This window comes from Passer montanus, unplaced genomic scaffold (genome assembly GCF_014805655.1).
Source record: "Passer montanus isolate IOZ18808 unplaced genomic scaffold, ASM1480565v1 scaffold9, whole genome shotgun sequence".
Taxonomy (NCBI): Eukaryota; Metazoa; Chordata; class Aves; order Passeriformes; family Passeridae; genus Passer; species Passer montanus.
This window is the reverse complement of record NW_024374367.1, coordinates 8,322,252-8,343,440: the sequence shown is the minus strand read 5'-3', so window position 1 is coordinate 8,343,440 and position 21,189 is coordinate 8,322,252. Positions and strand designations below refer to the sequence as shown.

Here is a 21,189-nt window from a genome sequence, read left to right as displayed (position 1 = left end):
GGGGGACGAGGCACACCCGGCGGGATTCCGGGCACTACGGACAGCGAGGGACGGCGTTGGCAACGGCGGGTACCGGGCACGAGGGACACAAGGCAGCAGGGCACGCCCGGGGACACCGGGGAGCGGAGCGCTAGGGACAGCAGGCGACAAGACAGGCAGCGGGGGACGAGGCACTTCAGCGCACAACAGGCACTACAACTCCGGGACTTGCCCCACCAGCACCAGGGCAGGGAGAAGACACGAGGCTCTAAAGCGGCAGAATTTGCACCAGGGACACGAGACAACAGGGTGCAGCCAGCAGCAGAGCACACGAGGCAGCCGGCACCAGGGAACACGGTGTCCCCACCGCTGCTGTGGAGTGCACCCAGCAATGGCACCGGTCCCTGAGGGATATTAGGGGACAGTGAGCACCAAGTCACACCAGGGAACACTGGAGCACGAGGCTACCTGCGGCAGCAGGGCGCTGGGGGTCCTAACAGCACACCGGGGACACGGTGCCCTGACTCACCAGGGGGCAGAGGGTCCCAAGGGACAGCAGGCAGCAGAGGCGAGTGGAGTTCAGAGAGTTTAATGAGCGCAGGACAAACCCCGATTCCCCCCATCCCCCCACCCCCCAGTGCCTGGCCTGGCCCACACCCCCAGGCCAGGCCCCCCATGACACCCTAGTCGACTTCTTCCATGCTGCTGTAGGAGGGGGCTGGGCGCTCGGCGGGGCTGGCAAAGCGCTCGGGGAGGCCTTCCGCAGCCAGCGGCGGGGCTCCTTCGGGGGCCAGGCCGGATCCGAACGGCACCGGGGGCAGTCCCTGCAAGCAGAAGGTGGCCATGAGAGGGAGACTTGCACCCTGCCCACCCAGCTCCCTCCCTTGCTACCGGGGGAATGCAGAGGTGCCCGGGGGGGACACAGCCCCGAGCACTCCTGCCCCGGGGCTGCTCAGCACAGCCCTGCACGGGCGGCAGCGACGGCCACAGGCACGCTGCCAGTGCCTGCCGGGGGTCTGAGGAACAGAGCAGGGCCAGAGGGGATTTCCAGGGCTCAGAGCACCTTGTCAGGCCTCGCTGCCGGCCACCCACCGCCGGCGAGGGCAGGCAGGTGCAGGCAGCAGCCTGTGGGCCCCAAGCCTGGGGTGCCAGCACCAGTCGGAGCAGAGGTCAGCCCACCGGCGCCGGGCACTGACTCAGACCCACGAGGCCGGCGTCGTGGGTGAGCGGGGGAAGCTGCTGAGACCCAGGGCTGCAGACAATGAGGCGACTGTTCCAGGACAGGCACCTCATGACCACGGCACAGCCCTGCCGGGCTCCCCGGCTGGGACCTGCTGGGGAGGGGAGTAAACCTCAGCACGTGGAGGAGGGGTGTGGGACAGAGGTAGGGGGCAGTCCAGCTCAGGCCCCGGTCTAAAATGCAGATGAACCCTTCACTGCAAAGCATCCCTCCCGAGCCAGCTGAGGGCACTGCTAGCAGAACACAAGTGGAGACGGAAAAGAAAGTCACAGGGCTCTGAAGTCACCTCTCACGCCCAAGTACGCCAGAGCTGCCTGAGGCACACTCAGCCAAGGGCAACACGTCTCAATGTCAGACACCGGTGGAGTGGCAGCCTGTGTCCCAGCCTCCGGGGAGTGCCTGCTCCTGGCCCTGCTGGGCTCCCCACGCCCTGCACGTGTCCCGTGAGGCTTCCACGCCACAGCTGGGACTGGAGCCCAGCCTGTGCCCCATGGCACGGGCAGGCAGAGCTCTCCCCTGAGCCTGCTGCCACACAGGGTGCACTACGCACCCAGCAAAGCCCAAGGGATGGTCCTGGTGCCAGCTGGGTCACAGAGTGGCCTCAGGTGACCCCAGTGTGGAGTCCTCGCCTCTGTGTGGGAGTCCCAGCACACAGGACAGGAATGCTGCGTTTCTTTGGAAAACCTGGCTTTATTAACGCACCATGGCCGTATCTACTCCCTGGCCCCATGCCTCTCCCACAGCACGGGCAGCTGGTATCCTCGCAAACGAGGTGCTGCACCACGCTGCCCTGAAGAGACCGACTCCCCCTGACGGTGCCAGCACACAGCCCCACAGACTGGTGGGAGGCAGTGACCCACAGAGATAGGTGCTCACCACGGGCACCTCAGTCTGGATTGCCAGGCTCCCCAGGAGCTGTCTGGGGCTGAGCAGGGAAGCAGACAAGCCCTTGGTGACAAGCCCATCCAGCCCCAGCGCAGGAGTGCTGCACACACACTCCCAGCACACGGGCAGCTGGCACCAGAAGGCTCAGCAGAAGGCTAGCAGGGCAGACTGGGCTGGCCAAGGACCGTGGGTAGCCCCAGCCCCGGGGGAGCTCAAGGCTCCTGCAGCAGCACAGCTGAGAGAGGTGGCCAGCCAGGGCCCGTGTCAGGGCATCCTGCCCTCGCTGCAGCCTCCCGGCAGGTCTCCACTTTCTTCTTGGGAGCCAAGCAGAGATGGTTGATGCGCCCACAGGGCTCCCAGGCTCCAGCAACACTGCAGCAGCAACGTCCCTTCCTGAGCAGCAGGTAGCCTTGAGGCCTGCCCCACTCCCAGTGGGCAGCAAGGAAGGGCAAAGGAGCTTCTGGTTCTGGGCTGTGCCTTGGCAAAGCAGCAGGCTGGCCACACAGGCTTGCCAGCTGGCACAGGAGATGCCAGAGCAGACAGACAGGAGCCGACAGCCCCATGTTTCCCTTGGCGAGTGTTTCCCAGCGATTTCTGTCCTGCTGCCTCATGTCTTGGTCTCATAGCGTCCTAGGACGGCGCGTGCCCTGGCGGCCCTGCTCCCGCAGCTGGCCACGCGCCTGGGCCTATCTCCAGCAGGGCTGGTAAATGAGCGGGTAGAAGACGTTCAGGAAGAGAGCCACAATTGCAGCTGTGGTGGCCAGGACAAAGTATCTGACGCAGCCTTCATCTGGGTGCTGAGGGGTGCCCGGACTTCGCTTCTGGCCACAGGGCCTCCAAGAGTTTCTTGCAGGCCTTTGGGGTGCCTCAAGCTGCAGCTCTTGTTCTTCAGCCTCCAGTTCCTGCCAGATCAGAGAAGCCTGCGATGTGGAAACCTGCGTCAGCACTTGGAGAACACAACGGGCAACACCCCTTGCCATCCCCCGGGGCAGGCGGCTGCCTGCAAGCCCAGCCCCGTGCCCAGCCAGCCCGCCTCCCCATGCAGCACCGTCGCGGTCGCGCCCGCCCCCGCAGCTCTTCTGGGTCTCTGGTGTGTGGGGCTCCGGTGGGTGGCTCTGGGAGGGAGCGTGGGCGGCTGCCGGGCAGGGTCTTCACGGGACTGCAGGGAGTGAAGCCAGCAGCTGGATCCCGACGGAGCAGAGGCACTTGCATTGGTGGGTCCAGGAGGCAGGGGAGCAGGCAGCAGCCAATCACAGCCCAGCTTCTGTGATCCCAACAGGATCTTTCAAATGACAGCCAATCCAGAGCCAGCTGGAGCGGCGGCAGCAGGAGGCACAGTGCCAGAACAGCCAGTCACAGCTCAGCTTTGGCGGGTAGGAATGCTCTGACAACCAATCGTAGCCCAGGTTCCAGGAGGGTTTTCCACAGGCAGCCAACCACAGCTTGGCCCTTCATGGCGGTGATCATGCAGAGCAGCCAGTCAGGGAGCAGGTCTCTGGAGGGCACCCAGTGCCATGGAGGGTGCAGGTGGGTCCAGGGTGCTCGGGGACCTGCTGAGCCTCACTGGGATCCAATGCATCCCATTACTGCAGGGGAAATTGTGCTGCCAGGGGCCCAATGAGCCCCAGTGCCACAGAGCAACCTGATAAAACCCAGTGCCATGGGGCACTCAGTGAGCCACAGTGCCAGTTCGGTCCCTGAAGCCTCTCACCACCAGTGTATGAAAAGCAGTGCAGCTTTCTCATTGCTCAGGCTGCCCCCAGTGAGTGGGGCTGCTCCAGGACACGCACGCAAGGCAGGAACAGCCCAGGCAGGCAGACACCAACATGCCAGACAGCCCCGCTGGCCTCAGAGACAGAGAGCTTGTCCCCAGGCAAGAGGGCAGAGCTGGGATGCCTGACCAGCACTGGGTCAAGGGGAAGATGAGCCAGAGGGGCAGGGAGGCCAGGCCAGAAGGGCCCCTCTGGGCACACATGTGCAGTCATGCTAGAGATGAACTGAGCATTGTCCTCAGCCTCTGTGGGCCCACAGAGGTGCTGAGCATGGAGGGAACATCTGCACCACAATGGTGCATGGGGTCTGGTGGACACCAGCCTCAGCCTTCCTGACTTTCACAAGATCAGTGCAGCCATTCCCTACCACTGCATTCTGAAAGCACCCTGCTGTCTGGCCCACCCCCAGTCCCTCCCTCCCAGGCCACCCAGCAACAGAGCTCGCTCTGGCAGGTTTCTCTACAGCACCCTGTGAAGGCTGCCAGGCCTCTGGCTCAGCACTGGCATTTACCTTTTTTGCACTTGGCTTGGCCCTGAGTTGGGCCCCAGCAGAAAGTGTTCCCCACCCTGCCTTGAAAGTGGCTCCGGAGGGCAAGTTCTTACTGCTCCCTGGCACAACCAGATCCTACTGCACCACTCACAACCAGTCCTTCAGTGCAGACCCCAGTGAGGCTGTGCCCCACTTCCTCCTCTTCCAGTGCCCTCCTATCAGCACTTCCACACTGATGATGGAAACCAGCTCTCCTGTGATCCCTCAGGACGGGGACTGTCCCAAGCCCACAGTGAGAACAAGGCTCCAATGCCCAGCTGGCGCAAGCTCTTTGGTATCAAAGGGGTACAGGCACTGCACCACAGCTGCACCAGGCTCTGTGGGTGCAGGTAAAGACGAGCAGGGCCCTGTATGTGGGCCCCTGAGCACATTTAGCACATTTCAAGGCTCTGTGGCTCCAACAGTGGCGAAAGGGACGCGAGTGCTCACCTGGCTGGCAGCAGCTTCGGCAGAGGGGGTGCGCTCGGCGCGGTGGTCTGAGGGATGCCCTGGCAGGGGTCTCTCCACAGGAGAGTTCCTCCGGCGGTAGAAGAGGACATAGGCGTATCTGGTGACCACCTGGCTCTCATCCACGGTGGTGACTGTGCTGTCATCAAAGAGCCGCCAGCCTGAGAAGGAGGAAGGGTTAAGCAAGCAGGCAAGTGACGGCTGCAGGAGCACAGGGGTGGCGGGGTGACAGATGCTCACCCACGTCGCTGCGCTGGCTGTTCTTGTCGTTGGGCAGGCGGGCGTACGCTGTGTAGTGCCCTCCAATCATGCCTCCATAGTGGTTGATCACAGCATACAGGTCATACATAGGCAGCTGCTGCTCACCCTTCCGACCAATGCAGAACTTGCTCAGGTCCAGGCTCCTGCACAGAGATACAGTGATCAGTGTTATGCAGGCTGGTTGGAGGTCAGCAGAGGCAGGGCCAAGCCAGGCACACCATCCCCCGGGCTCTCACCGGACGGGAAAGTCCACCATGTCATTGATCTTGTCCCTCCAAATAAAGCTGCGGAAGGAGAAGCGCTTGAGCTGGATGATGAGGACGTTGGGCAGCCGCCACAGCATCAGCTGCTTGGAAGCCTCACGGTGCTGCTTGCACTTGGGGCAGTACCTGGGGGAAGAGTGTGCTCGTTACTGGCATGGGGAGAGCCTCAGTGCTTGCAGCCCAGCTCAGCCCCAGGGTCCCCACATGCAGGGCTGGCAAAGGGTAGGTGGGAGGGCTCAGCCTCCTCTGTCAAGGGCAGGCCAGTACAGTCCTGCAGAGCACTAGCTTTACTCCCTGCTGGCTTAGCCCTTCTGAGTGCACAGAGAAAGCCAGCCCATTGTTCCTGGCTGCCAGTAGAAACAGCGTGCAGGCCTGGGCAGCTCCTGGGAAACCCCTGCTGCTGTCTGGGCCTGTTGGCTGGAACCCACCCTGCTGCCTTCCTCACCACGCTTCCTCTGGGGCCAGGACTTCAGGCTTCGTGAAGAGATTGAGGCACTGCTCCAGGGTGAAGTGGCCAGCCCGGGCTGCTTCGCTGGCTGAGCCTGGATCCTCCACACACTCCAACTCCTTGGATTCTACCAACACGAATTCCTTGTGGCGCTCATTGTTCTTCCACACCAGGGCAAGGGAGCAGTCGTCTGTCAGATCCAGGGGGGTGTCACCTGTGAAGGGGCACAGACCTCACACACCTACCCCACCAGGCTGGAACAGGCCACCTTGCTGGAGCAATCTTGCCCATCACAGCTAGATACAGAGATCAAAAAGTGCTGCCAGAAAGGGACAGATACCCCCTGGCCAGGCTCATCATGCAGAGCCACTCAGCCTGCAGGGTGCAACACTAGCACAGCCCTCTCATCAGCAGCACCCTCACAACCAGCACACGGTGTCGGCTTCCCATTCAAACTAAGAGGTGACCCAGAGATTACAGACCCTCTGAGAATAGAGGAGGTTGGAAGGAATTGGCCTATTTGTTGAGGAGAGCAGGAATGTCATGCCCAAGAAGAGCTTCTATACAGAGGATCTGTGCAGTAGAGCCCTTCCCTCCCCTGTCAGATGCAGCTTTTACTGTCCAGTGTGGACACCTGGGCTCATCTTGTGCCAGGCAGACTCTGGCACCCTGGCCAGGCAGATCCACTACCCTGTCAGAGGCTGTAAGGGATGAAGGTGGTGCTTTACAGGGCTCTGGCTCACCTTTATCTTCCAGCTTGTGCTCTCGGTTGGCAGCATCGATCTTAGTGATGTAGAACGGTGTGGCGCGGGCACTCAGCGAGTCTGGAGTGTGTTGGTACCCAGGGATGGCAGCTGTGAATAGGCAGAGACAGATTTGTGGTGGCACTGCCTGTCTGCCCTGCGTAGGGGCCAAGAATTTGCAGCGCCCCCACCCCCACCTCACATGCTACGGCCTTGAAGGGACACAACCACGTGCCCGTGTCCTTGACTATTTTTAGCAGGCGCCTGCCCCTGGCAAGCTGTGCTCCTCTGCCTGCCTTGCCCCTTCACTGCACATTGCTGCCATCCTGAGACGAGTGTCTGGAAACGTGACAGCCAGGCAGCCGAGCGAGAGGCTGGTCCCATGCAGCTGAGTCAGAGCGAGAGAAGAGCTTTGCTCACAGCCCCCAGGGGCTCAGCCTGCACCAGCTCTGCCTTGCTCCCACAGGACTTCTGCCAGCCCCTGCCTTCCCACCTCTCCCACAACACAGCACTCCAGCCTCTCTGCTCATCAGGTCTCTGCTCTACACCCTGGGCTTTGCCAGGGCAGGGCAGAGCGTGGGAAGGTAGGCATTTCAGGTGAGGCAAGAGTGCCAAAACAAAGCTCCCATGGCCTCATCTGTGCTCCCAAGAATCTCCAGATCAAGCTCACAAGGGGAGAAGAGATGCTGTGCTGGGAGGTCATCCCAAGGAGGGAGAATTGCCCGAGCTTCTGGCATAGACACAGCCAGCACTCCAGCACCTCTTACCTTCTGGTTTGAGGGCTCTCTCATAGGATGGCTCCTTCTCACAACAGCTGTCACCCTGCGACTCCATGTGCTCAGAGAACCCTGAATCCAAGCTCAGGAGGGAACTCCTGGCTGTCAGGACCTTGCTCCGGACAGTGGTAGTATCCCCCATCTCTGGCTGCAGCTCAGGCACAGCTGGCGAGAGCGGGGGCTCCTGAGGGAGGCTGGAAACCCTGTCCCCATCTCCCAGCTCGGGGGCAGAGGTGGCTGCTGCACAGCTGCTCTTGGCTGGGGGCTCCAGCTTGTCCGAGTGCAGAGGCTGCAGCCCCTGCTCCGGTGACATCCGGCCCAACTGGAATGGAGGCTGGAACACGCTGACTGAGTACCTGGGCATGGAGGTGGGAGTTAGAGCTGGCCAGACACGGGGCTGAGCTCAGCTCTGGGGCAGAAGCACCCTCCTTCCCTGGACTCTCACCTTGCATAGCCCTCCAGCAGCTGGGCCAGGCGGGCGTAGGTGAGGCGGGACTCGGGCACGCTGATGAGGAAGGGGAAACCGATGTTCTCAGGACGGCACGAAGCCTTGTGGTCTGGCCAGTGTGTTTTCTGACATGACCTGTAACACATACATGGCATGTCAGACATACATACAGCCCCTGCTGAACTCAGCATCCTTGAACAGCCTGGGAAGGAGCAGTGCAGCACCAGAGGAGTGAGCTGCGGACAAGGGGAACACCAGGAGTTCAGCTGGCTCCATCCCAAAGGGCAGACCCATCCCACCTCCTCCCAGCAGGCAGAGCTCTCCCATCCAGCCCTTCACAGCAGGAAACCCTCCATCCCTGCCAGGCACCAAGCCAACTCACACGTTGCAGTAACCAACTCGATAGCACCTCGTGCAGCGCTTAAGCTTCTCATCCTCTGGCAGCTGCTTCTTCTGGCAGGCTGCACACTTGGCAACAGGGCCACTGGGCACCTGCGGACGCTGCAGGAGAAAGGACCCATTGGACAGGGAAGGGCACCTGGGCAGGACAAGGCAGCCTCGCTGGGCATCCATGCTCACTGTAGCTAACTGCCCTCGTGTGCAGTTCTGCCCCTCCTGCTCAGTGCTCAGCCTTCCTGCATCCCTCCCAGTAGTCCCAATGTGTCTTCTTACCTGCTGGACCTGAAGCTCCACCACACGCTCCTTGGCCAGCTCTGGGGACAGCACCTCAAAGCAAAGCAGCAGGTCCGTTGGCGAGACTGTGTCTAGTGAGTTAGATGGCAGGAACATGCGGTGGAAGTGATTCTTGATCACCTGCCAGGAAAGCAGTGGAGCATGGCCGTGTGAGGGCTGCCCTGTGTGTCCTCTCCTCAGAGAGCACAGACCTCAGCCTCACAGTGAGCTGTGGGAAGAGCAGCAGCCCAAGGATGCTCAGCTCACCACCTCTCAAGGGCAAGATGGGCACCCCCAGGCCCTACTGTGGTGGCCTAACCCTCCAGAGCAGGTACCTGGCCAGCACTCTCACCTCTGCCAGGCGCAGGTTCTCTGGTTTCACACGCACGCTGTGGGCAACTGAGTCAAGTACCTCCATGGCACTGGAGTTCTCCTTGCTGATACTCACGAGGAACTGCCACCAAGAAAGTGCCACATTAGTCACACCACACTAAGGCAAGCGGGTCCTTACTTAACACACGGCTTAGCTGAGCTGGCTGGCACATGACCAGCTGCCTGGGGCAGCTTCTTAGGCTCCCTCCTCAGGGTAGAAAGTATCCTCTACCTTGATTGGTTTCTTGTGCGGCTCCTTTGCAAAGTAGTAGACAGTCAGCACCTTTTGCTTCTGTGGGAGGGGCACGGGGAGGTACAGGAAGGGGTCAAAGGTAATAGACACCTGCAGATACAAAAACACACTCAGCTGTGGGACGTGCTTGTGGCTGAGCAGCAGATCCAGTGGACCCAAGACCCAGCCCTGCCCTGTGACCTGTGCTCTCTGAGTAGGCTCACAGGAGCCAACTTCTGCACAACCAGGACAGGGACAGAACCTTCAGGGCTGCCCTACCTTGGAGCACATTGGGCACACAAGCTTGGATTTGTACTGGCCCTGGAAGAGGTCTACTATGAACGAGTCATTCCTCATCTTGTGTCGTTGCCAAGCCTCCTCAGCTACCACCTGTAGGAAGAAAGGGCTTAGCACCTTATCAAACCACCCAGGCTGCTCTCCCAGTGACTTTGGGGGAGGAACACCCTCACCTCATCAGGCCTCCCATCCGAGTCAACAGTCTCTGTGTAGGGCTTGTTCTGGATGCGGTTGAGGTCCTCGTGCAGGCCATCAAGCAGGAAGGCCATGAACTCCTGAGCATCATGCTGGGCATAGCCAGTGAACTGGCTGGCCTTGCTGGCCACAATTGCCTGTGGGGAGCACAGTAGTCAGGGCTGGTCCGCAGACCTCTGGCAGCACTCCCTGCCCCATGCACAAACCCTGGCTGCACCCACCCACACCCACAGCTCTCTGTGGCATTTGTAGGGCAGCCAGGTGCCCACAAAGGAATGCTGGGGACCCACAGCAGCTCCTGCTGAGCACTAATGCCAGGGGCCCTACCTTCAGTTTAGAGGGCTGGAAGGCATGGTGTGTGCCCTTCCACAGTGCTCTGAGCAGCATGGCAAAGCCAATGGCCAGGCGTCCACCCGTCCCCAGCGGGTTGTTATAGTTGATTTCTGACTCAAAGGACCGATCTGTAAGAAATGCAGGAGCTCAGGGTGGCTGCTGGCTTCCTCATCTAAGTAGTCAAGCTCTGCTGGGCTCCTAGCGTGGGCTCACCATGGAAGTAGTCACGCAGCTCCCGAGTGTTGGACAGGGACTGGATGACGCTGTTCATGAAGCAGGTGTTGCCCAGGTTCACCAGCCCCGTGAAGCCAGGCAGGCAGACCTTCTTCTTCTCATCCTCATCCTCATCATCCTCCACGCTCTCGGCACTCACCGGGCTGTGTGTCATCGGTGGCACCATACATGTTGGTTTGGGCTGCCAAAGCAGATACAGGTGTGAGGGTGTGGCACTCAGGGACTCTCTCTGGGAACGCCAGAGAAACTCAAAAGCCGAAGAAAACCCCAGAGAGGTCTGGAGCCATCACACCATCTCCCACTTGGACTGGCACAGACAGGCCAACAGTTGTCCCCAGTCCTGCCAACTATGACTGAGGGGCACCACCCCCTCCTCCAGGAGTACTTCAGTCTCCAGAGTGGCACTGAGGTGGTGTTTCTCTTTCCCCTATCCAGGTCAGACCCAGTGTGACCACACTCACCGAAGGAATGTGTGGCTCTTGCTTCACTGCCAAGTGCTCTGGGGCCGTACGGGCTGCCACACCATCCAGAGCCCCATCTTCCACACGTGGCTTCTCTTTGTCACTGGTTCGGGCCTCTTCCTTGCTGGAGAGGGGGTGCTGGTTACTGCCCGGAGGGTTCTTATCCAGAGGGGTAGGGCCTGTAGGCATGGCAACCTTTGCACCACCCACTGCACCTTAAAAAGGGGGAAGGGTGGGCCTGTGGTTAGCAGCACCACACACACATTGGGGCTGAACTGCTCAGTCCACACTTGCCCAGGCTCTCTCCTACCCGTGAGCAAGGGAAACAGCAGTGCCCTTCCCTCATCACTTGGCTCACACCCTGCCTCACATCCCTCCCACCCGCACCCACTCAGCCCCTCTCCTTCCCCACCATTCCATGCCAGAGGATCCAGCACCAGCTGGCAGCTGGTAGTGGTGAGGAGGGCCCATGCCCCACTGCAGTAGGCAGGCAGGACACGAAGGCAGGGTGCAGACCTCGTGTGGCTGGAGCCTCCAGCCCCCCCCAGCGCTGGCTCTGGCGTTTCTTCAGGCAGACATCAATGCGAGACACCGTGAAGTTGTACGTGCATTGGTCCGGCTCAATAAGGTTCCTGCAAGGCACGCAGCAAGTCAGAGGTGCCCCAGACCCCACAGCAACCTCACACATGCCAAAGCCTTTGCACACCAGACCCATGGCCTCCAAGCAGTAGGGCCCCTGCTAGCACTAATGCTGAGGTAGCCCTGAAAAGCAGGGTGGAAACCCTCAAGCCTGGCCACACTGAGCACACAGAACACCCCTTTTCTGACAGACCGTTGTGCTTGGCTCTCTCCTGCTGCACATCCTACCCAAAGGGCACAAGGCTGGTCTGGCTCTGTCCCCAAGAGCTCTAGAACAGCTTGGGGCAAACTGCAGGCAAGGAGACACTGGATTTCCTCCCCTGCAAGCGAGCACACAGCCAAGGCAGACCAGGCTCAGGGCACCAGTGTAGCATGGTGTAAGTGAAACCTGCAGATGCGGAAACGAGCATTCCCTGTACAGAACCATCACATGGGACTGGTTCCTGCTCCAGCTCTGCACTCTCACCTCCCTTGCCCTGGTGTGGGTTAGAAGGACAGGACTCATACCTGAGCTTCACCTGCCACCGGAACACCGTGTGGGGCCCACAGCCAGGATGGAGACGAAGGAAGTTTGTATCACTGCAGAGAAACTGGGAGTGAGCAGAGGTGAACAAACAAGTAGCCCAGCTGCAATCAGAAGCTCTGCAGCAGCCTGGCATCATCCTGAGGCAAACTTGTACCTTGTCTGGAACACTAGTGTGAAGTCTTGCTCCCGAAACAACACCTTAGATGTCTCCTTGTGGATCTCCTTCACGTACACATGCACCACCACCAGATCATTGCCCTTCTCGTATGAGTCATTCTTGACAAAGGTCAGGCTTACAAAAGGCTCAGGCTCTGAGCAAGGAAACCACAGAGAGAGAGGTTACCTTCCTTGCATGTTGGGGTTGCAAGCTGTCCCAGGAAAGGTCCTGAGCAGATGGACCTTCCCGACCAGGCTCACCCCATAGGCTCTGGCCACTCACCATCAGCTGCTGCTTCCAAAGCCACGTCGTCCTTGGACCAGTCCCTCTTCTCAGCATCTCTGCCCATGGGAGGGGTGGCCACTGGGATGGCCTTTGAGCTCTCTCCCAGGACAGGCAGGCAGTCCCGGCTCCGCAAGGCCTCAGTAGGGCTGCCTGGCTGCAGGACTCTCTTCTCAACACAGGTGGCAACACGGTGGGGGAGCACCTCTGTGGTAGCGGCGAGAGGCGGCATCTCCACAGGAACAGTCTCTTTGGCCAAAACCACAGCCTTTCAATACAGAAAAGACACAGTGAAACACAGACACTGTCACCTCTGAGCTGCCCTGGCCCACCCACTGTGGCTCCTGCCAGCCAGGCAGGCACAGCTCCATACCACCTGCTTCCCCTGCACGTCCCACGCCAGCTCAGCCCCACTAGCTCCACAGCAGGGTCCTCACTTCACCCTCTCCTCCACCACAGGTCCTCCTGTCAGCCCTCAGCATCCCAGAGCCCACCTCATGCTCATCAGCAGGGATGGGTCCTCCATCCCCTGCGCAGGGCAGAGGAAGCAGCCAGGTCCCAGGTACCTTCTCGAGCGGCAGTGCGAGGTCTGCAAGGGCCGCAGGCGTGTCGGCCTGGCTGGCTCTGCCGTTGCGGCGGCTGCCAGCCCTCCCGCCGTGCCCTTTGCTGGGCTCTGTGCCCCCGGAGACCCTGGCGTGCGGCTCCTCTTCCGTGGGAGCTACTTTGAGGTACACTGCCCGCTTGGCACTGGGGCCACTCTGTGTCCCTGGGCTGGCTGGGCTTTTCCCTCCCAGGGCCTCGCTTCTTCCTGGAGCGCGCTTGGGGTTGGAGGGCTCCCGCCGGGATCTTGGTGGCTCTGTGCCTTCAGCCCTCGGCTCTTCAGGGGTCACCTCTGCAGAAGCAGCCTTCTCCTTCCCGTTCTCCCAGCATGCAGCCCCTTTGGCCACTTCTTTGGATCCATCTTTCCTTTTTTTCTGTAAAAAGCAATGCAGCACAGTGGGAAGTTACTCAGGTAGCAGCATCTTTCAGGCTCCCTGTCAACCCCTCACACTCACTCTCCCCTCCCAGAATGCACCAGGACTCTACTCCAGAACCTGGGAATGCATGGCAGGCAGAAACAGGGGTACAACTCCCTGGGACAGTGACAGATGGCTCATGCAGCACGTAGATGAAGGACATGCCCCACATTGCTCCCTGGGCAGCTCAACAGCAGGGAGCTGAGAGCTCACCCCAGCTCCCCAGGGCTCCACAAGTTCCCTTAACAGACAGATCATTCCCTCCTTACCAGAAGTGAAGACCAGTTATGGAGAGGGATCTTCTTCTGTAGCACAAGCTGTAGGAAGTTGCCTTTCTTGCACTGGATCTTGCTGCAGGAGCCCTCTATCTCCTCGTAGAACTGACAGCTCCACTGGCGCCCGTCTGTAAAGCAGAGGGGAACCAGTACCTCAGGCATTGCTCCAGGCAGCTGTCACCTAACCCACAGCCCCCTTTCACCTGCCCCCAGGATGAAGGAAGCACTCATTCAGAGCCAAGAAGGCTGCAGGCAGGCTGCCACCATACCCCAGGAGCCTTCCAGGGCTCCAGCCAGCTTCCCTGAACTTGCTTTGTACATCTGGCTGGCCTTCTTCCCAGCGGGAAGGCCCTGGGCCTCCCCGCCCTCAGGGGCACAGTCACTTTTCCAAAGGATACCCGGGACTGACTCAGCCATCCCAGCAAGCAGGGGACAGAGACGCCCTGGCGCGGCCGTGGACATTTGTTCACTTGGCACAGAGGCCAGCTCCTGCCCTCCCCAGCTCTACAATGCTCTCCTATTGTCCCTGTCTGCTGCCTGAGTGTGTGCCAGCTGAGAGCAGGGCATTGCCTCTGAGGGAAAGGTCTGATGTCTGCCTGCAGCAACCCCGTGCTTGGCCCAGAGCTGTGCCAAATCCCAACGCATAAACGCTTGCAGCAGTTGCTCCATTCCCATACCTGGTAGTCTGACCACACAGTCCGTGTCAGTGAAATCAGCACGTACATCCTCTGCCTTCAGAGCTCCAGTGCCCAAATTCAACTTGATAATGATCTCATCGGCATTCTGCTTCCAGTCCAGCAGCAGCTCTAGGAAAAGGGAGGGAAGTGTCACCCACTTGCTGGGGAATGAGCCTGAAGTGCCCACTCCTTGGCTGGGGAACACAAGCCTGAACACACACGCAGTTAAGGAGGTCACCGCAGGGAACACAGACCATGATCATCAATTAAAAGGGACCTGCCCTCATCAGACAGGCCACAAACAAGAACACATGTTGCAGCAGGGCAGATGAATCCCGCTGGGAACCGGAGAGATCAGAAAGGCAGCGCTGTTCTTGGCATTACCACAAGCAGCAGTGGCAGCTGGGAAGAAAGGGAGGTTCCTGCCAACAACAAAGCAATTACTGCTTTCCCAAGGAACGAGGAAGCCACAGAATTACTCTGGGGGATTTAGGTGGACTCTGACCACAATCAGAAATTGCCACTTCCCCTTTGCATATGCAAACCAAGCAGCCCCGCTGCAACCATCAAAGCAGTGCACTCCTGCCAGGTGAGCGTGGCTAACACGGCTGAAAGATGGGCAGGCTGGCCAGGGGGCAAGTACACTGTAACAGGTGAGAAAAAAGGGCAGCAGTGATACTCTGGTGCAGACAGAACTTCCATTGTGTGCCTGCCACACTCCGGGTGTGGCCTTTGATGCCCTGAAGTCTTCAACACAAGGAAGTGATTTTGATCACCTTGATATCAATCAGGTTTGTTCTACCTCTAGGGCACAAGGACATCCTACTCTGTCCCCAAAGCAGGCCTGGACTGAGACAGAAACCAGTCAGCACTGCCCACAAGGTGACACAGCTCGGGATGTTCCCAGCCCAGCATCATGTCCTCCTCAGAAACAAAAACAAGCAGAGCAGGTGTCAGCAGTGAGGCGTCCCAGGCCTGTGCTCAGTGGCACTGTGACACCTGAGTTGCAAGCAGCCTGCCACACACCCAGGGCCTCTTCCTTGCAGACAGCCTTTCTCCACCCCTGGGAAGGCCACATACTGTTAAGATAAACACTGAGGCAAGGGAGTGCTCATGTTAGCTCTGCGCAATGCCAGAGCACTGGACAACAAGGTGAGAGCTTCAGATCCCTTGGCAAGGGCACTCCATGGCCATGCACTGACAGCTGGCACACACCTCGACTTACCCTCCTCTGAGTCCTTCTCCTGGGCAGTCTCAGCCTGCTCGAGCTCAGGGCGAGACACTGGTGGGCAGAGAAGCAGAGCGCAGGCAGGTCTGTCATTCTGTCACCTCACAACACAGGCCAGCAAGCTGATGCTGAATATTTCACACTTCACCTCTTTCTACCCTGAATCTATGTCCAGGCCTTTCATCCTGCACGTGTTGCCCACCTCCTTCCTCTGCTTTCTCACATTTCTCCTTCCCCAGAGTCCTGCCTGCTGCACTGCAGCAGGTCAGTGCCAGGACAGCTGCTCTGGGCCACACCACCATGCCCCAGGCTAAACAGTGGGAGCAACACAACAATTCTGCACCATGCAGGCACTGCTTTTTTGAGGCACATCTCATTGTGAGCTTTTGGCATCCAGGCTCAGCTGTGTTGCCCAGCTCAGTACACCAGGTCCCAGCCCCCAGCCATATAGAGGAGTCCTGTCTTGATCTGACAGAAAGAACCTGGTGTTTGGTCATGCTCAAACTAATTCTGCTGTAACCAGAGAACCAAGTGGCCCAGCTGCACTTTAACATTTCCATTCCTGCACAAGCTGCCAATGTCCACATCTGAAAACCTCCTTCCAGGTCAGGGTGGGGAACCAAACTGACCTGACACCTAATCCCTGCTACCCACAGAATTACCTCCAACAGCCAGAAGTGTCTCCAGGCCTGCTCTAGCCTCACAGGATAGTGAACTCTGCCAGGCAAGGAACCCAAGGCAACAGCACCTTCTCCTGGAGCAGAGAAATAGTGGCAACAGGAACAGTGGTCTCCACTTGGAAACTTGTGTTGCTGCCTCCCTTGACTGGCTACAAACCAGTAGGAAACTTCTGCTGATCACCACAGCCACTGGTGCAAAAGTGCCAGTGGGGCTGGCAGCGTGAGAAGCATGGCAGTAGCACTGCCTGGAGGATCTACAGCCCCTCACCACCTCTCACAGAGGGGACAGGGGCAGCCTGGCTGCCCTCAAGACAGCCTCCATGTCAGAGGATGCAGAGTCAAGCCCTACCAGAGGCACACTCCTCCCCTGCAAGAGAAAGCAGTGCTGTGCTCTGCACTGTGGGATTTCACATCAGGGACTGCACCTGCCCAGACTCAATTACCTTGGCCTATAAAACACCCTGTGATTTTGAGGTTACAATAATTATAACAGAGCAGGCACGGAAATCAAACAGCTCCCAGAGCCACAGAAACTCTTGCAGGCATCCTGCCCGCAGGCATTCCCTGCACCCGAAGCATCACTTTTGTCAAAGGATACATGACAGTTACAGAAGGAATTACTCTACAGCAACTGCTTCACCTGAGCCACACCCTGTTCTCACTCAGAAGCTAAAGCACCAGCCCCACCCGCAGGCCTTGCACTCCTAGTCACTCCCTCACAACATCTGGCCTCAGCAAACTGGTAGGAAAGAAGCAGTGCTGCCTCCAGCTACAAGAGCACTCACAGGTTTCAGTTCCACTCTCACTGGATGGGGGCAGATCACACCCAGTCCAAAGCAGAGTCTGGAAACAACCACCAAGGCCAGCTCCAGACTTCAGCTAACAAGGCGACAGGCTCAACCTTCCTAACATCACTGGGGCTCAGTAGTGCCCAAAGGAAGGAGGTTACAGGTCCAGGGAGGACAGTGTCGAAGAAGATCCCACATCACACGGGTTACCATAAGCTGCAGGAAGTGATTAGTCAAATCTGCTTATCCTGCAGCAGATGGCTGAGAGGCTCCCAGGCTGCGGGGCTCAGACACCACGGGCCTGCTCACCAGTGATGCTCAGGGGCTCTCACCTTCCTTGCTTTCCTGATTGGCTCGATCCTTTTGCTTCTTCTTGTTGGTGGCATCATCCAAGCCCCGAGACGTTCTCCTCTGGCCAGGGGCATTTGTGCTGCTGGACATTTTCAGCCGTTTGGAGGACACAAACAGCCCGCCGGGGTCGGTAATGGAGTCTGGGTCAGGGGTGCGACGTTTTCTTCCTGGCCCAGCTATCTTGGCGACTCTCTGTGGTCAAACTCTCTGGCAAGGAAGTAATGGCCTAAAGAGAGGAAAGAGCAAGCATGGCAGGAGGAGCAGGTGGAAAAGGCCCAACAGCAGCAGGATCCGCTCTTTGCCTCAGGGCCAGTGCCCTTACATGACCTTCACCATGGTGTTTATGGGAAGCCCCAGGCAGCGCTCAGTGAGGAAACCTACCTCATCACAGCTGCTACAATGCTTACTGCCAAAAGCTTGGGCTTGTCAGAGCTCCCAACATACAACCAGGGGTCTTCAGTATGTGGCACGCATTAAAAACCTGGAAAGCAAGTATCATGCTCATGGCTCCCACTATAGCAACACGGCCCAGAGCAGCTGCTGGCGCTAACACCCCGAGACACAGCTGAGGGCAAGGACATGAGGAGGCCTGGATCTGCAAAACTGAGCCTCCAGAGTCAACTGGGGGAGCCTGTCACACAGCTTGGAGCGACAGCTATTTCAGTCAAACAGTGACCTGTGTAACAGCACCAGAATAGGAGCCAGTAACACCCTAAGAAGGAAGCAGGCCTGGGACAGTCTCCCATGACAGATGAGAGCAGAGCTCCCTGGCAAAAGGAGAGTTCCTCCCCCTTCTCCCACTAGCTGGGAACTCAACCAGCATGACTGCACCTTGAATATTTATCTCCCAGCCAGTTTACAGACAGCGTCAGCGGGGCCCGGCCTGGAAACAGGACACCTCTGCTCCTCGTGCCCCAGGAAGAGAGTAGGCTGAGCAGGGCATTTAGGTTGTTCACCCCTGCCCCCTTTGCAGACATGCTCTCCATACAAAGCCAGCTCCCCTACAGGCTTTGGGAGCTGCTGGCCCAGGCACACTTGTCAGTGTCCCCCTGCAGTGTTCAGGGCTTTGAGAGAGCAGAGCCAAAACAACCCAGTGAAAACAGTCCCGCTGGAGGTGTCTCCACGGAGGCGGGGAGAGCACAGGGCTGGGAAGGTTTCCTCCCTCACTGCCCTGGCTGCACAGCCTGACCCTGGCAGTGCCTGCAGGGGTTTGCAGAAGGAAACGGGCCCAGCCCCTGGGATCCTGCCCAGCCGCAGGTGCCAGCTGCCCGCCCCAGCTCCCAGCGCAGCGCTCACACGCATCCCACAGCTCGGCTCCATCTGAGCACACGGAGCCAAGCCCAGCAACACCTTGGCCTAGCCAGCTCCACTGAGCCTGCCTCTCCATCAGTGGGAGGCAGGCTGTCCCTTGGGAACACCCTGTTCTGCTCTCAGCCACGGACCAAGCACAGACCCCTTGCTGGGCAGGGCACGGCCAGTGGCAGGAGGCACCTGCCAGGGAGGCACTCTGACACAGGAAGGACACTGCCACTTCTGTGCTGCTGGCCCCACGCTGCCAGGGCATTTGTGTTCTGGAAATGTTCAGGGCAACAAGGAGCCACAAATGTGGAGCTGTAGCCACAAACTGAGAGGAGCTCCAGAGAGCAAAGCAGTCTGGTCATACCCTCAGCTCTGGCAAAGCCAGCCCCATGACAAATCCTGCACCCAAACCACTTCTCTTCAGGCCAACCCACCCTCACCACCCAGAGCCACTGAAGCCAAGTGAAAAGCTGAGTCCAGCCCAACTGCCTGGCACAGACAACTCCTGCCACCCACGGTGGAGAGGCCCAAGTGGCCTGGAGACTGAGATGCTGAGCGGGGTCCAGCATCAGCCCCAAAGAGCTTGAAAGAGTGTGGGAGGGCAGCAGCATCAGCCCCATGCTGCTGCACTCACTGGGTCTCTCCAGGATGCAGAAGCACTTCTGGCTGCAGAGGGAATGGGAAGGGCCCCCACAGCAGGGAAAGTGGCAGTGATTCACCAGGCCAGGCCTCTGATGCCAGCTGCATGCTGTCACTCAGCTCCAGTCCCCACCGACAGCCAAACAGGTTGGCTACAGATCCTTCCTGGTGCTGAAGAAGCTCACCTGGGCTTGGCAAAGATGGGAAAGCATTTTTTTGTTGTATTTCTTTTGCCTCCAGGGTAAAAACCCCAGGAGAAATAGGACTCAAGAAGCAGAGACTGCTTCATGCAGGGTCGGGCGAGGCCCTGTCACCTCCTTCCTGCCCCTCCACAGGGGTGGCAGAGGGAACTGCCGGGCAGGGTTGAAAGCAAGCTCTGAGAAGGGTCCTGGAGGGCTGAGAAACGACAGGCCTCTGCCCAAGAAGGGGTGAGGAAGAGACAGGGTTGCATGCCTGCTTGTCACTCCTCCAGGAGAAGCCTGCTGCTCTCAGGCCTCGCTGAGGGCTCAGCTCCCGTGGGTGCTCTGCTGACAGCTATTCCTCAGGGCAGGCAGGAACCCAGGGGGCTGCAGCTCTGCCCGTTCCAGCTGCCAGGCTGATGGCAGCCTCAGGCTGCTGCACACACCCCAAGGTTTTGGAGGAGTGAAGGCAAAGCACAGGTTACTCAGGGATGAGAACTGGTGAATAAGAGACTTTTTGCCACCAGGAAACGCACATACAGGCAGCGTGTTCAGCCCCTGGGTGCACGAAGGTTTTGGCACCACTCCTGTTGGCACGGTAGGAGTCACTGCAGGGGAGAGATGGCGAAAGGCTGCCCTGGCTGGATGCCAGGTGAACCTCTGGGAAGCACCTGATGGGCTGGGCACTCCCACAAAACCTTACTCAATCCCCAGAGCCAGGGAAGCCTGGCCACGCTGCTGCAGGGAGCAGAAGTGCTTCCCCATGCTCTGCTCTCCCTGCCTTTGTGCCGTGGTGTGTACCAGATCCAGATCCAGATCCAGCACGGCTCTCTCCTAACTGTGTCTTGCCCCCGAGCAGTTTCCCAACCCATCTCATGCCGAGACTGCAAATATTTTGACAAGCCAGAGGAAAGGGAGCAAGAGGCCAAGGAGAAGGGCCACTCCTCCCCAGAGCAGCACCAGACCAGGAAGGACAGCAGAAAGTGCTCAGTGAGAGGCAATTTGTGTCCCATGCCTGGGGCAGGTTTAGCACGTGGCAGGAGGAGCTCCCTGGTTCTTGTCCCCATCAGCACTCCCATCAGAGCACAAAGGCCTCTCCAGGGGTAGTGCAGAGAGGGTTGGCTATCCCAACAGCATCATCTTTCCACGGACATTTGGGATCCTCCATGCCCTAAACAAGCCAACAGAATCATGTCCCTCATGTACACAAATACGTGTGTCACCTTCTGTTTCTTGCTCCCCTGAGGGACCAGAAATCCCAAGGCTCAAGCTTGACTTTTACTTGAGTTTCTGGGCATGCCTGACACACGGGTGGAGCCAGGGCAAGCACAGAGTCCCCTGGGGCAGCTACTCAAGCCAGCACTGTCACACAAAATGCTTCCAACCCACGTGGAAATCACCGTGTGCCCAACACACAGTGACAGCAGCGAGCCTTCTGCTGAGGGGGGAACCCAGCAGGCCCAGCTCCCTCATTCTGGGGACGATCTCTGAACCACAGAACGCTTTGTGCTGGAAGGAGACCTTGAAAATCATCTACTTCAACCTGCCGGCCGTGGGCAGGGATAGCGATGAGAGCGTGCAGACAGCAGCCCCCGGCCTCCAGGGACTGAGAGAGGGCACAGGGGCTGTGAGCGGTGTGTGTCACTGTGAGCGGTGTCGCTGTGAGCGGTGTGTGTCACTGTGAGCGGTGTTTGTGAGCGGCCCCGGCGGGCAGAGCACGAGGTCACCGCGCCGGCTGCTGCCCGGGGCTGCCGCGCTGGGCCCGTCCTGCCGAGCCCCGCTCGCGGCCCCCGCTGCCGCCGCCCCGCACGTTCTCTCCGCTCGGGCCGGTCACAGGCCGCCATA

The 21,189-nt window shown here is 59.2% G+C and overlaps 1 protein-coding gene across 8 annotated transcripts in view; it reads right to left on the bottom strand.

Annotated features, from left to right (window-relative positions):
* Nucleotides 1-552: 552 nt before the first annotated feature.
* USP19 (ubiquitin specific peptidase 19) overlaps nt 553-21,189 on the bottom strand; it is a 20,864-nt gene continuing 227 nt past the window's right edge. The window contains exons 2-28 of one of the 8 annotated variants that reach the window (XM_039734273.1): nt 17,609-17,708; nt 17,209-17,453; nt 15,406-15,462; nt 14,181-14,309; nt 13,498-13,631; nt 12,779-13,186; nt 12,213-12,480; nt 11,928-12,084; nt 11,755-11,826; nt 11,125-11,240; nt 10,609-10,823; nt 10,127-10,328; nt 9,908-10,041; nt 9,559-9,717; nt 9,368-9,478; nt 9,089-9,199; nt 8,837-8,938; nt 8,485-8,625; nt 8,195-8,313; nt 7,810-7,947; nt 7,356-7,720; nt 6,589-6,699; nt 5,843-6,059; nt 5,371-5,523; nt 5,114-5,277; nt 4,856-5,034; nt 1,890-3,024 (exon numbers count right to left, since the gene is read on the bottom strand). In XM_039734273.1, the coding sequence (XP_039590207.1) occupies nt 2,791-3,024; nt 4,856-5,034; nt 5,114-5,277; nt 5,371-5,523; nt 5,843-6,059; nt 6,589-6,699; nt 7,356-7,720; nt 7,810-7,947; nt 8,195-8,313; nt 8,485-8,625; nt 8,837-8,938; nt 9,089-9,199; nt 9,368-9,478; nt 9,559-9,717; nt 9,908-10,041; nt 10,127-10,328; nt 10,609-10,823; nt 11,125-11,240; nt 11,755-11,826; nt 11,928-12,084; nt 12,213-12,480; nt 12,779-13,186; nt 13,498-13,631; nt 14,181-14,309; nt 15,406-15,462; nt 17,209-17,317 (4,305 nt within the window). In that variant the 5' untranslated portion in view covers nt 17,318-17,453; nt 17,609-17,708 and the 3' untranslated portion in view covers nt 1,890-2,790. Of the gene's footprint in view, nt 804-1,889; nt 3,025-3,152; nt 3,668-4,855; nt 5,035-5,113; nt 5,278-5,370; nt 5,524-5,842; nt 6,060-6,588; nt 6,700-7,355; nt 7,721-7,809; nt 7,948-8,194; nt 8,314-8,484; nt 8,626-8,836; nt 8,939-9,088; nt 9,200-9,367; nt 9,479-9,558; nt 9,718-9,907; nt 10,042-10,126; nt 10,329-10,608; nt 10,824-11,124; nt 11,241-11,754; nt 11,827-11,927; nt 12,085-12,212; nt 12,481-12,778; nt 13,187-13,497; nt 13,632-14,180; nt 14,310-15,405; nt 15,463-17,208; nt 17,454-17,608; nt 17,709-21,189 lie in introns of those variants that run through there. The other 7 variants (XR_005630411.1, XM_039734277.1, XM_039734279.1 and 4 more) reach the window with 7 other exon arrangements.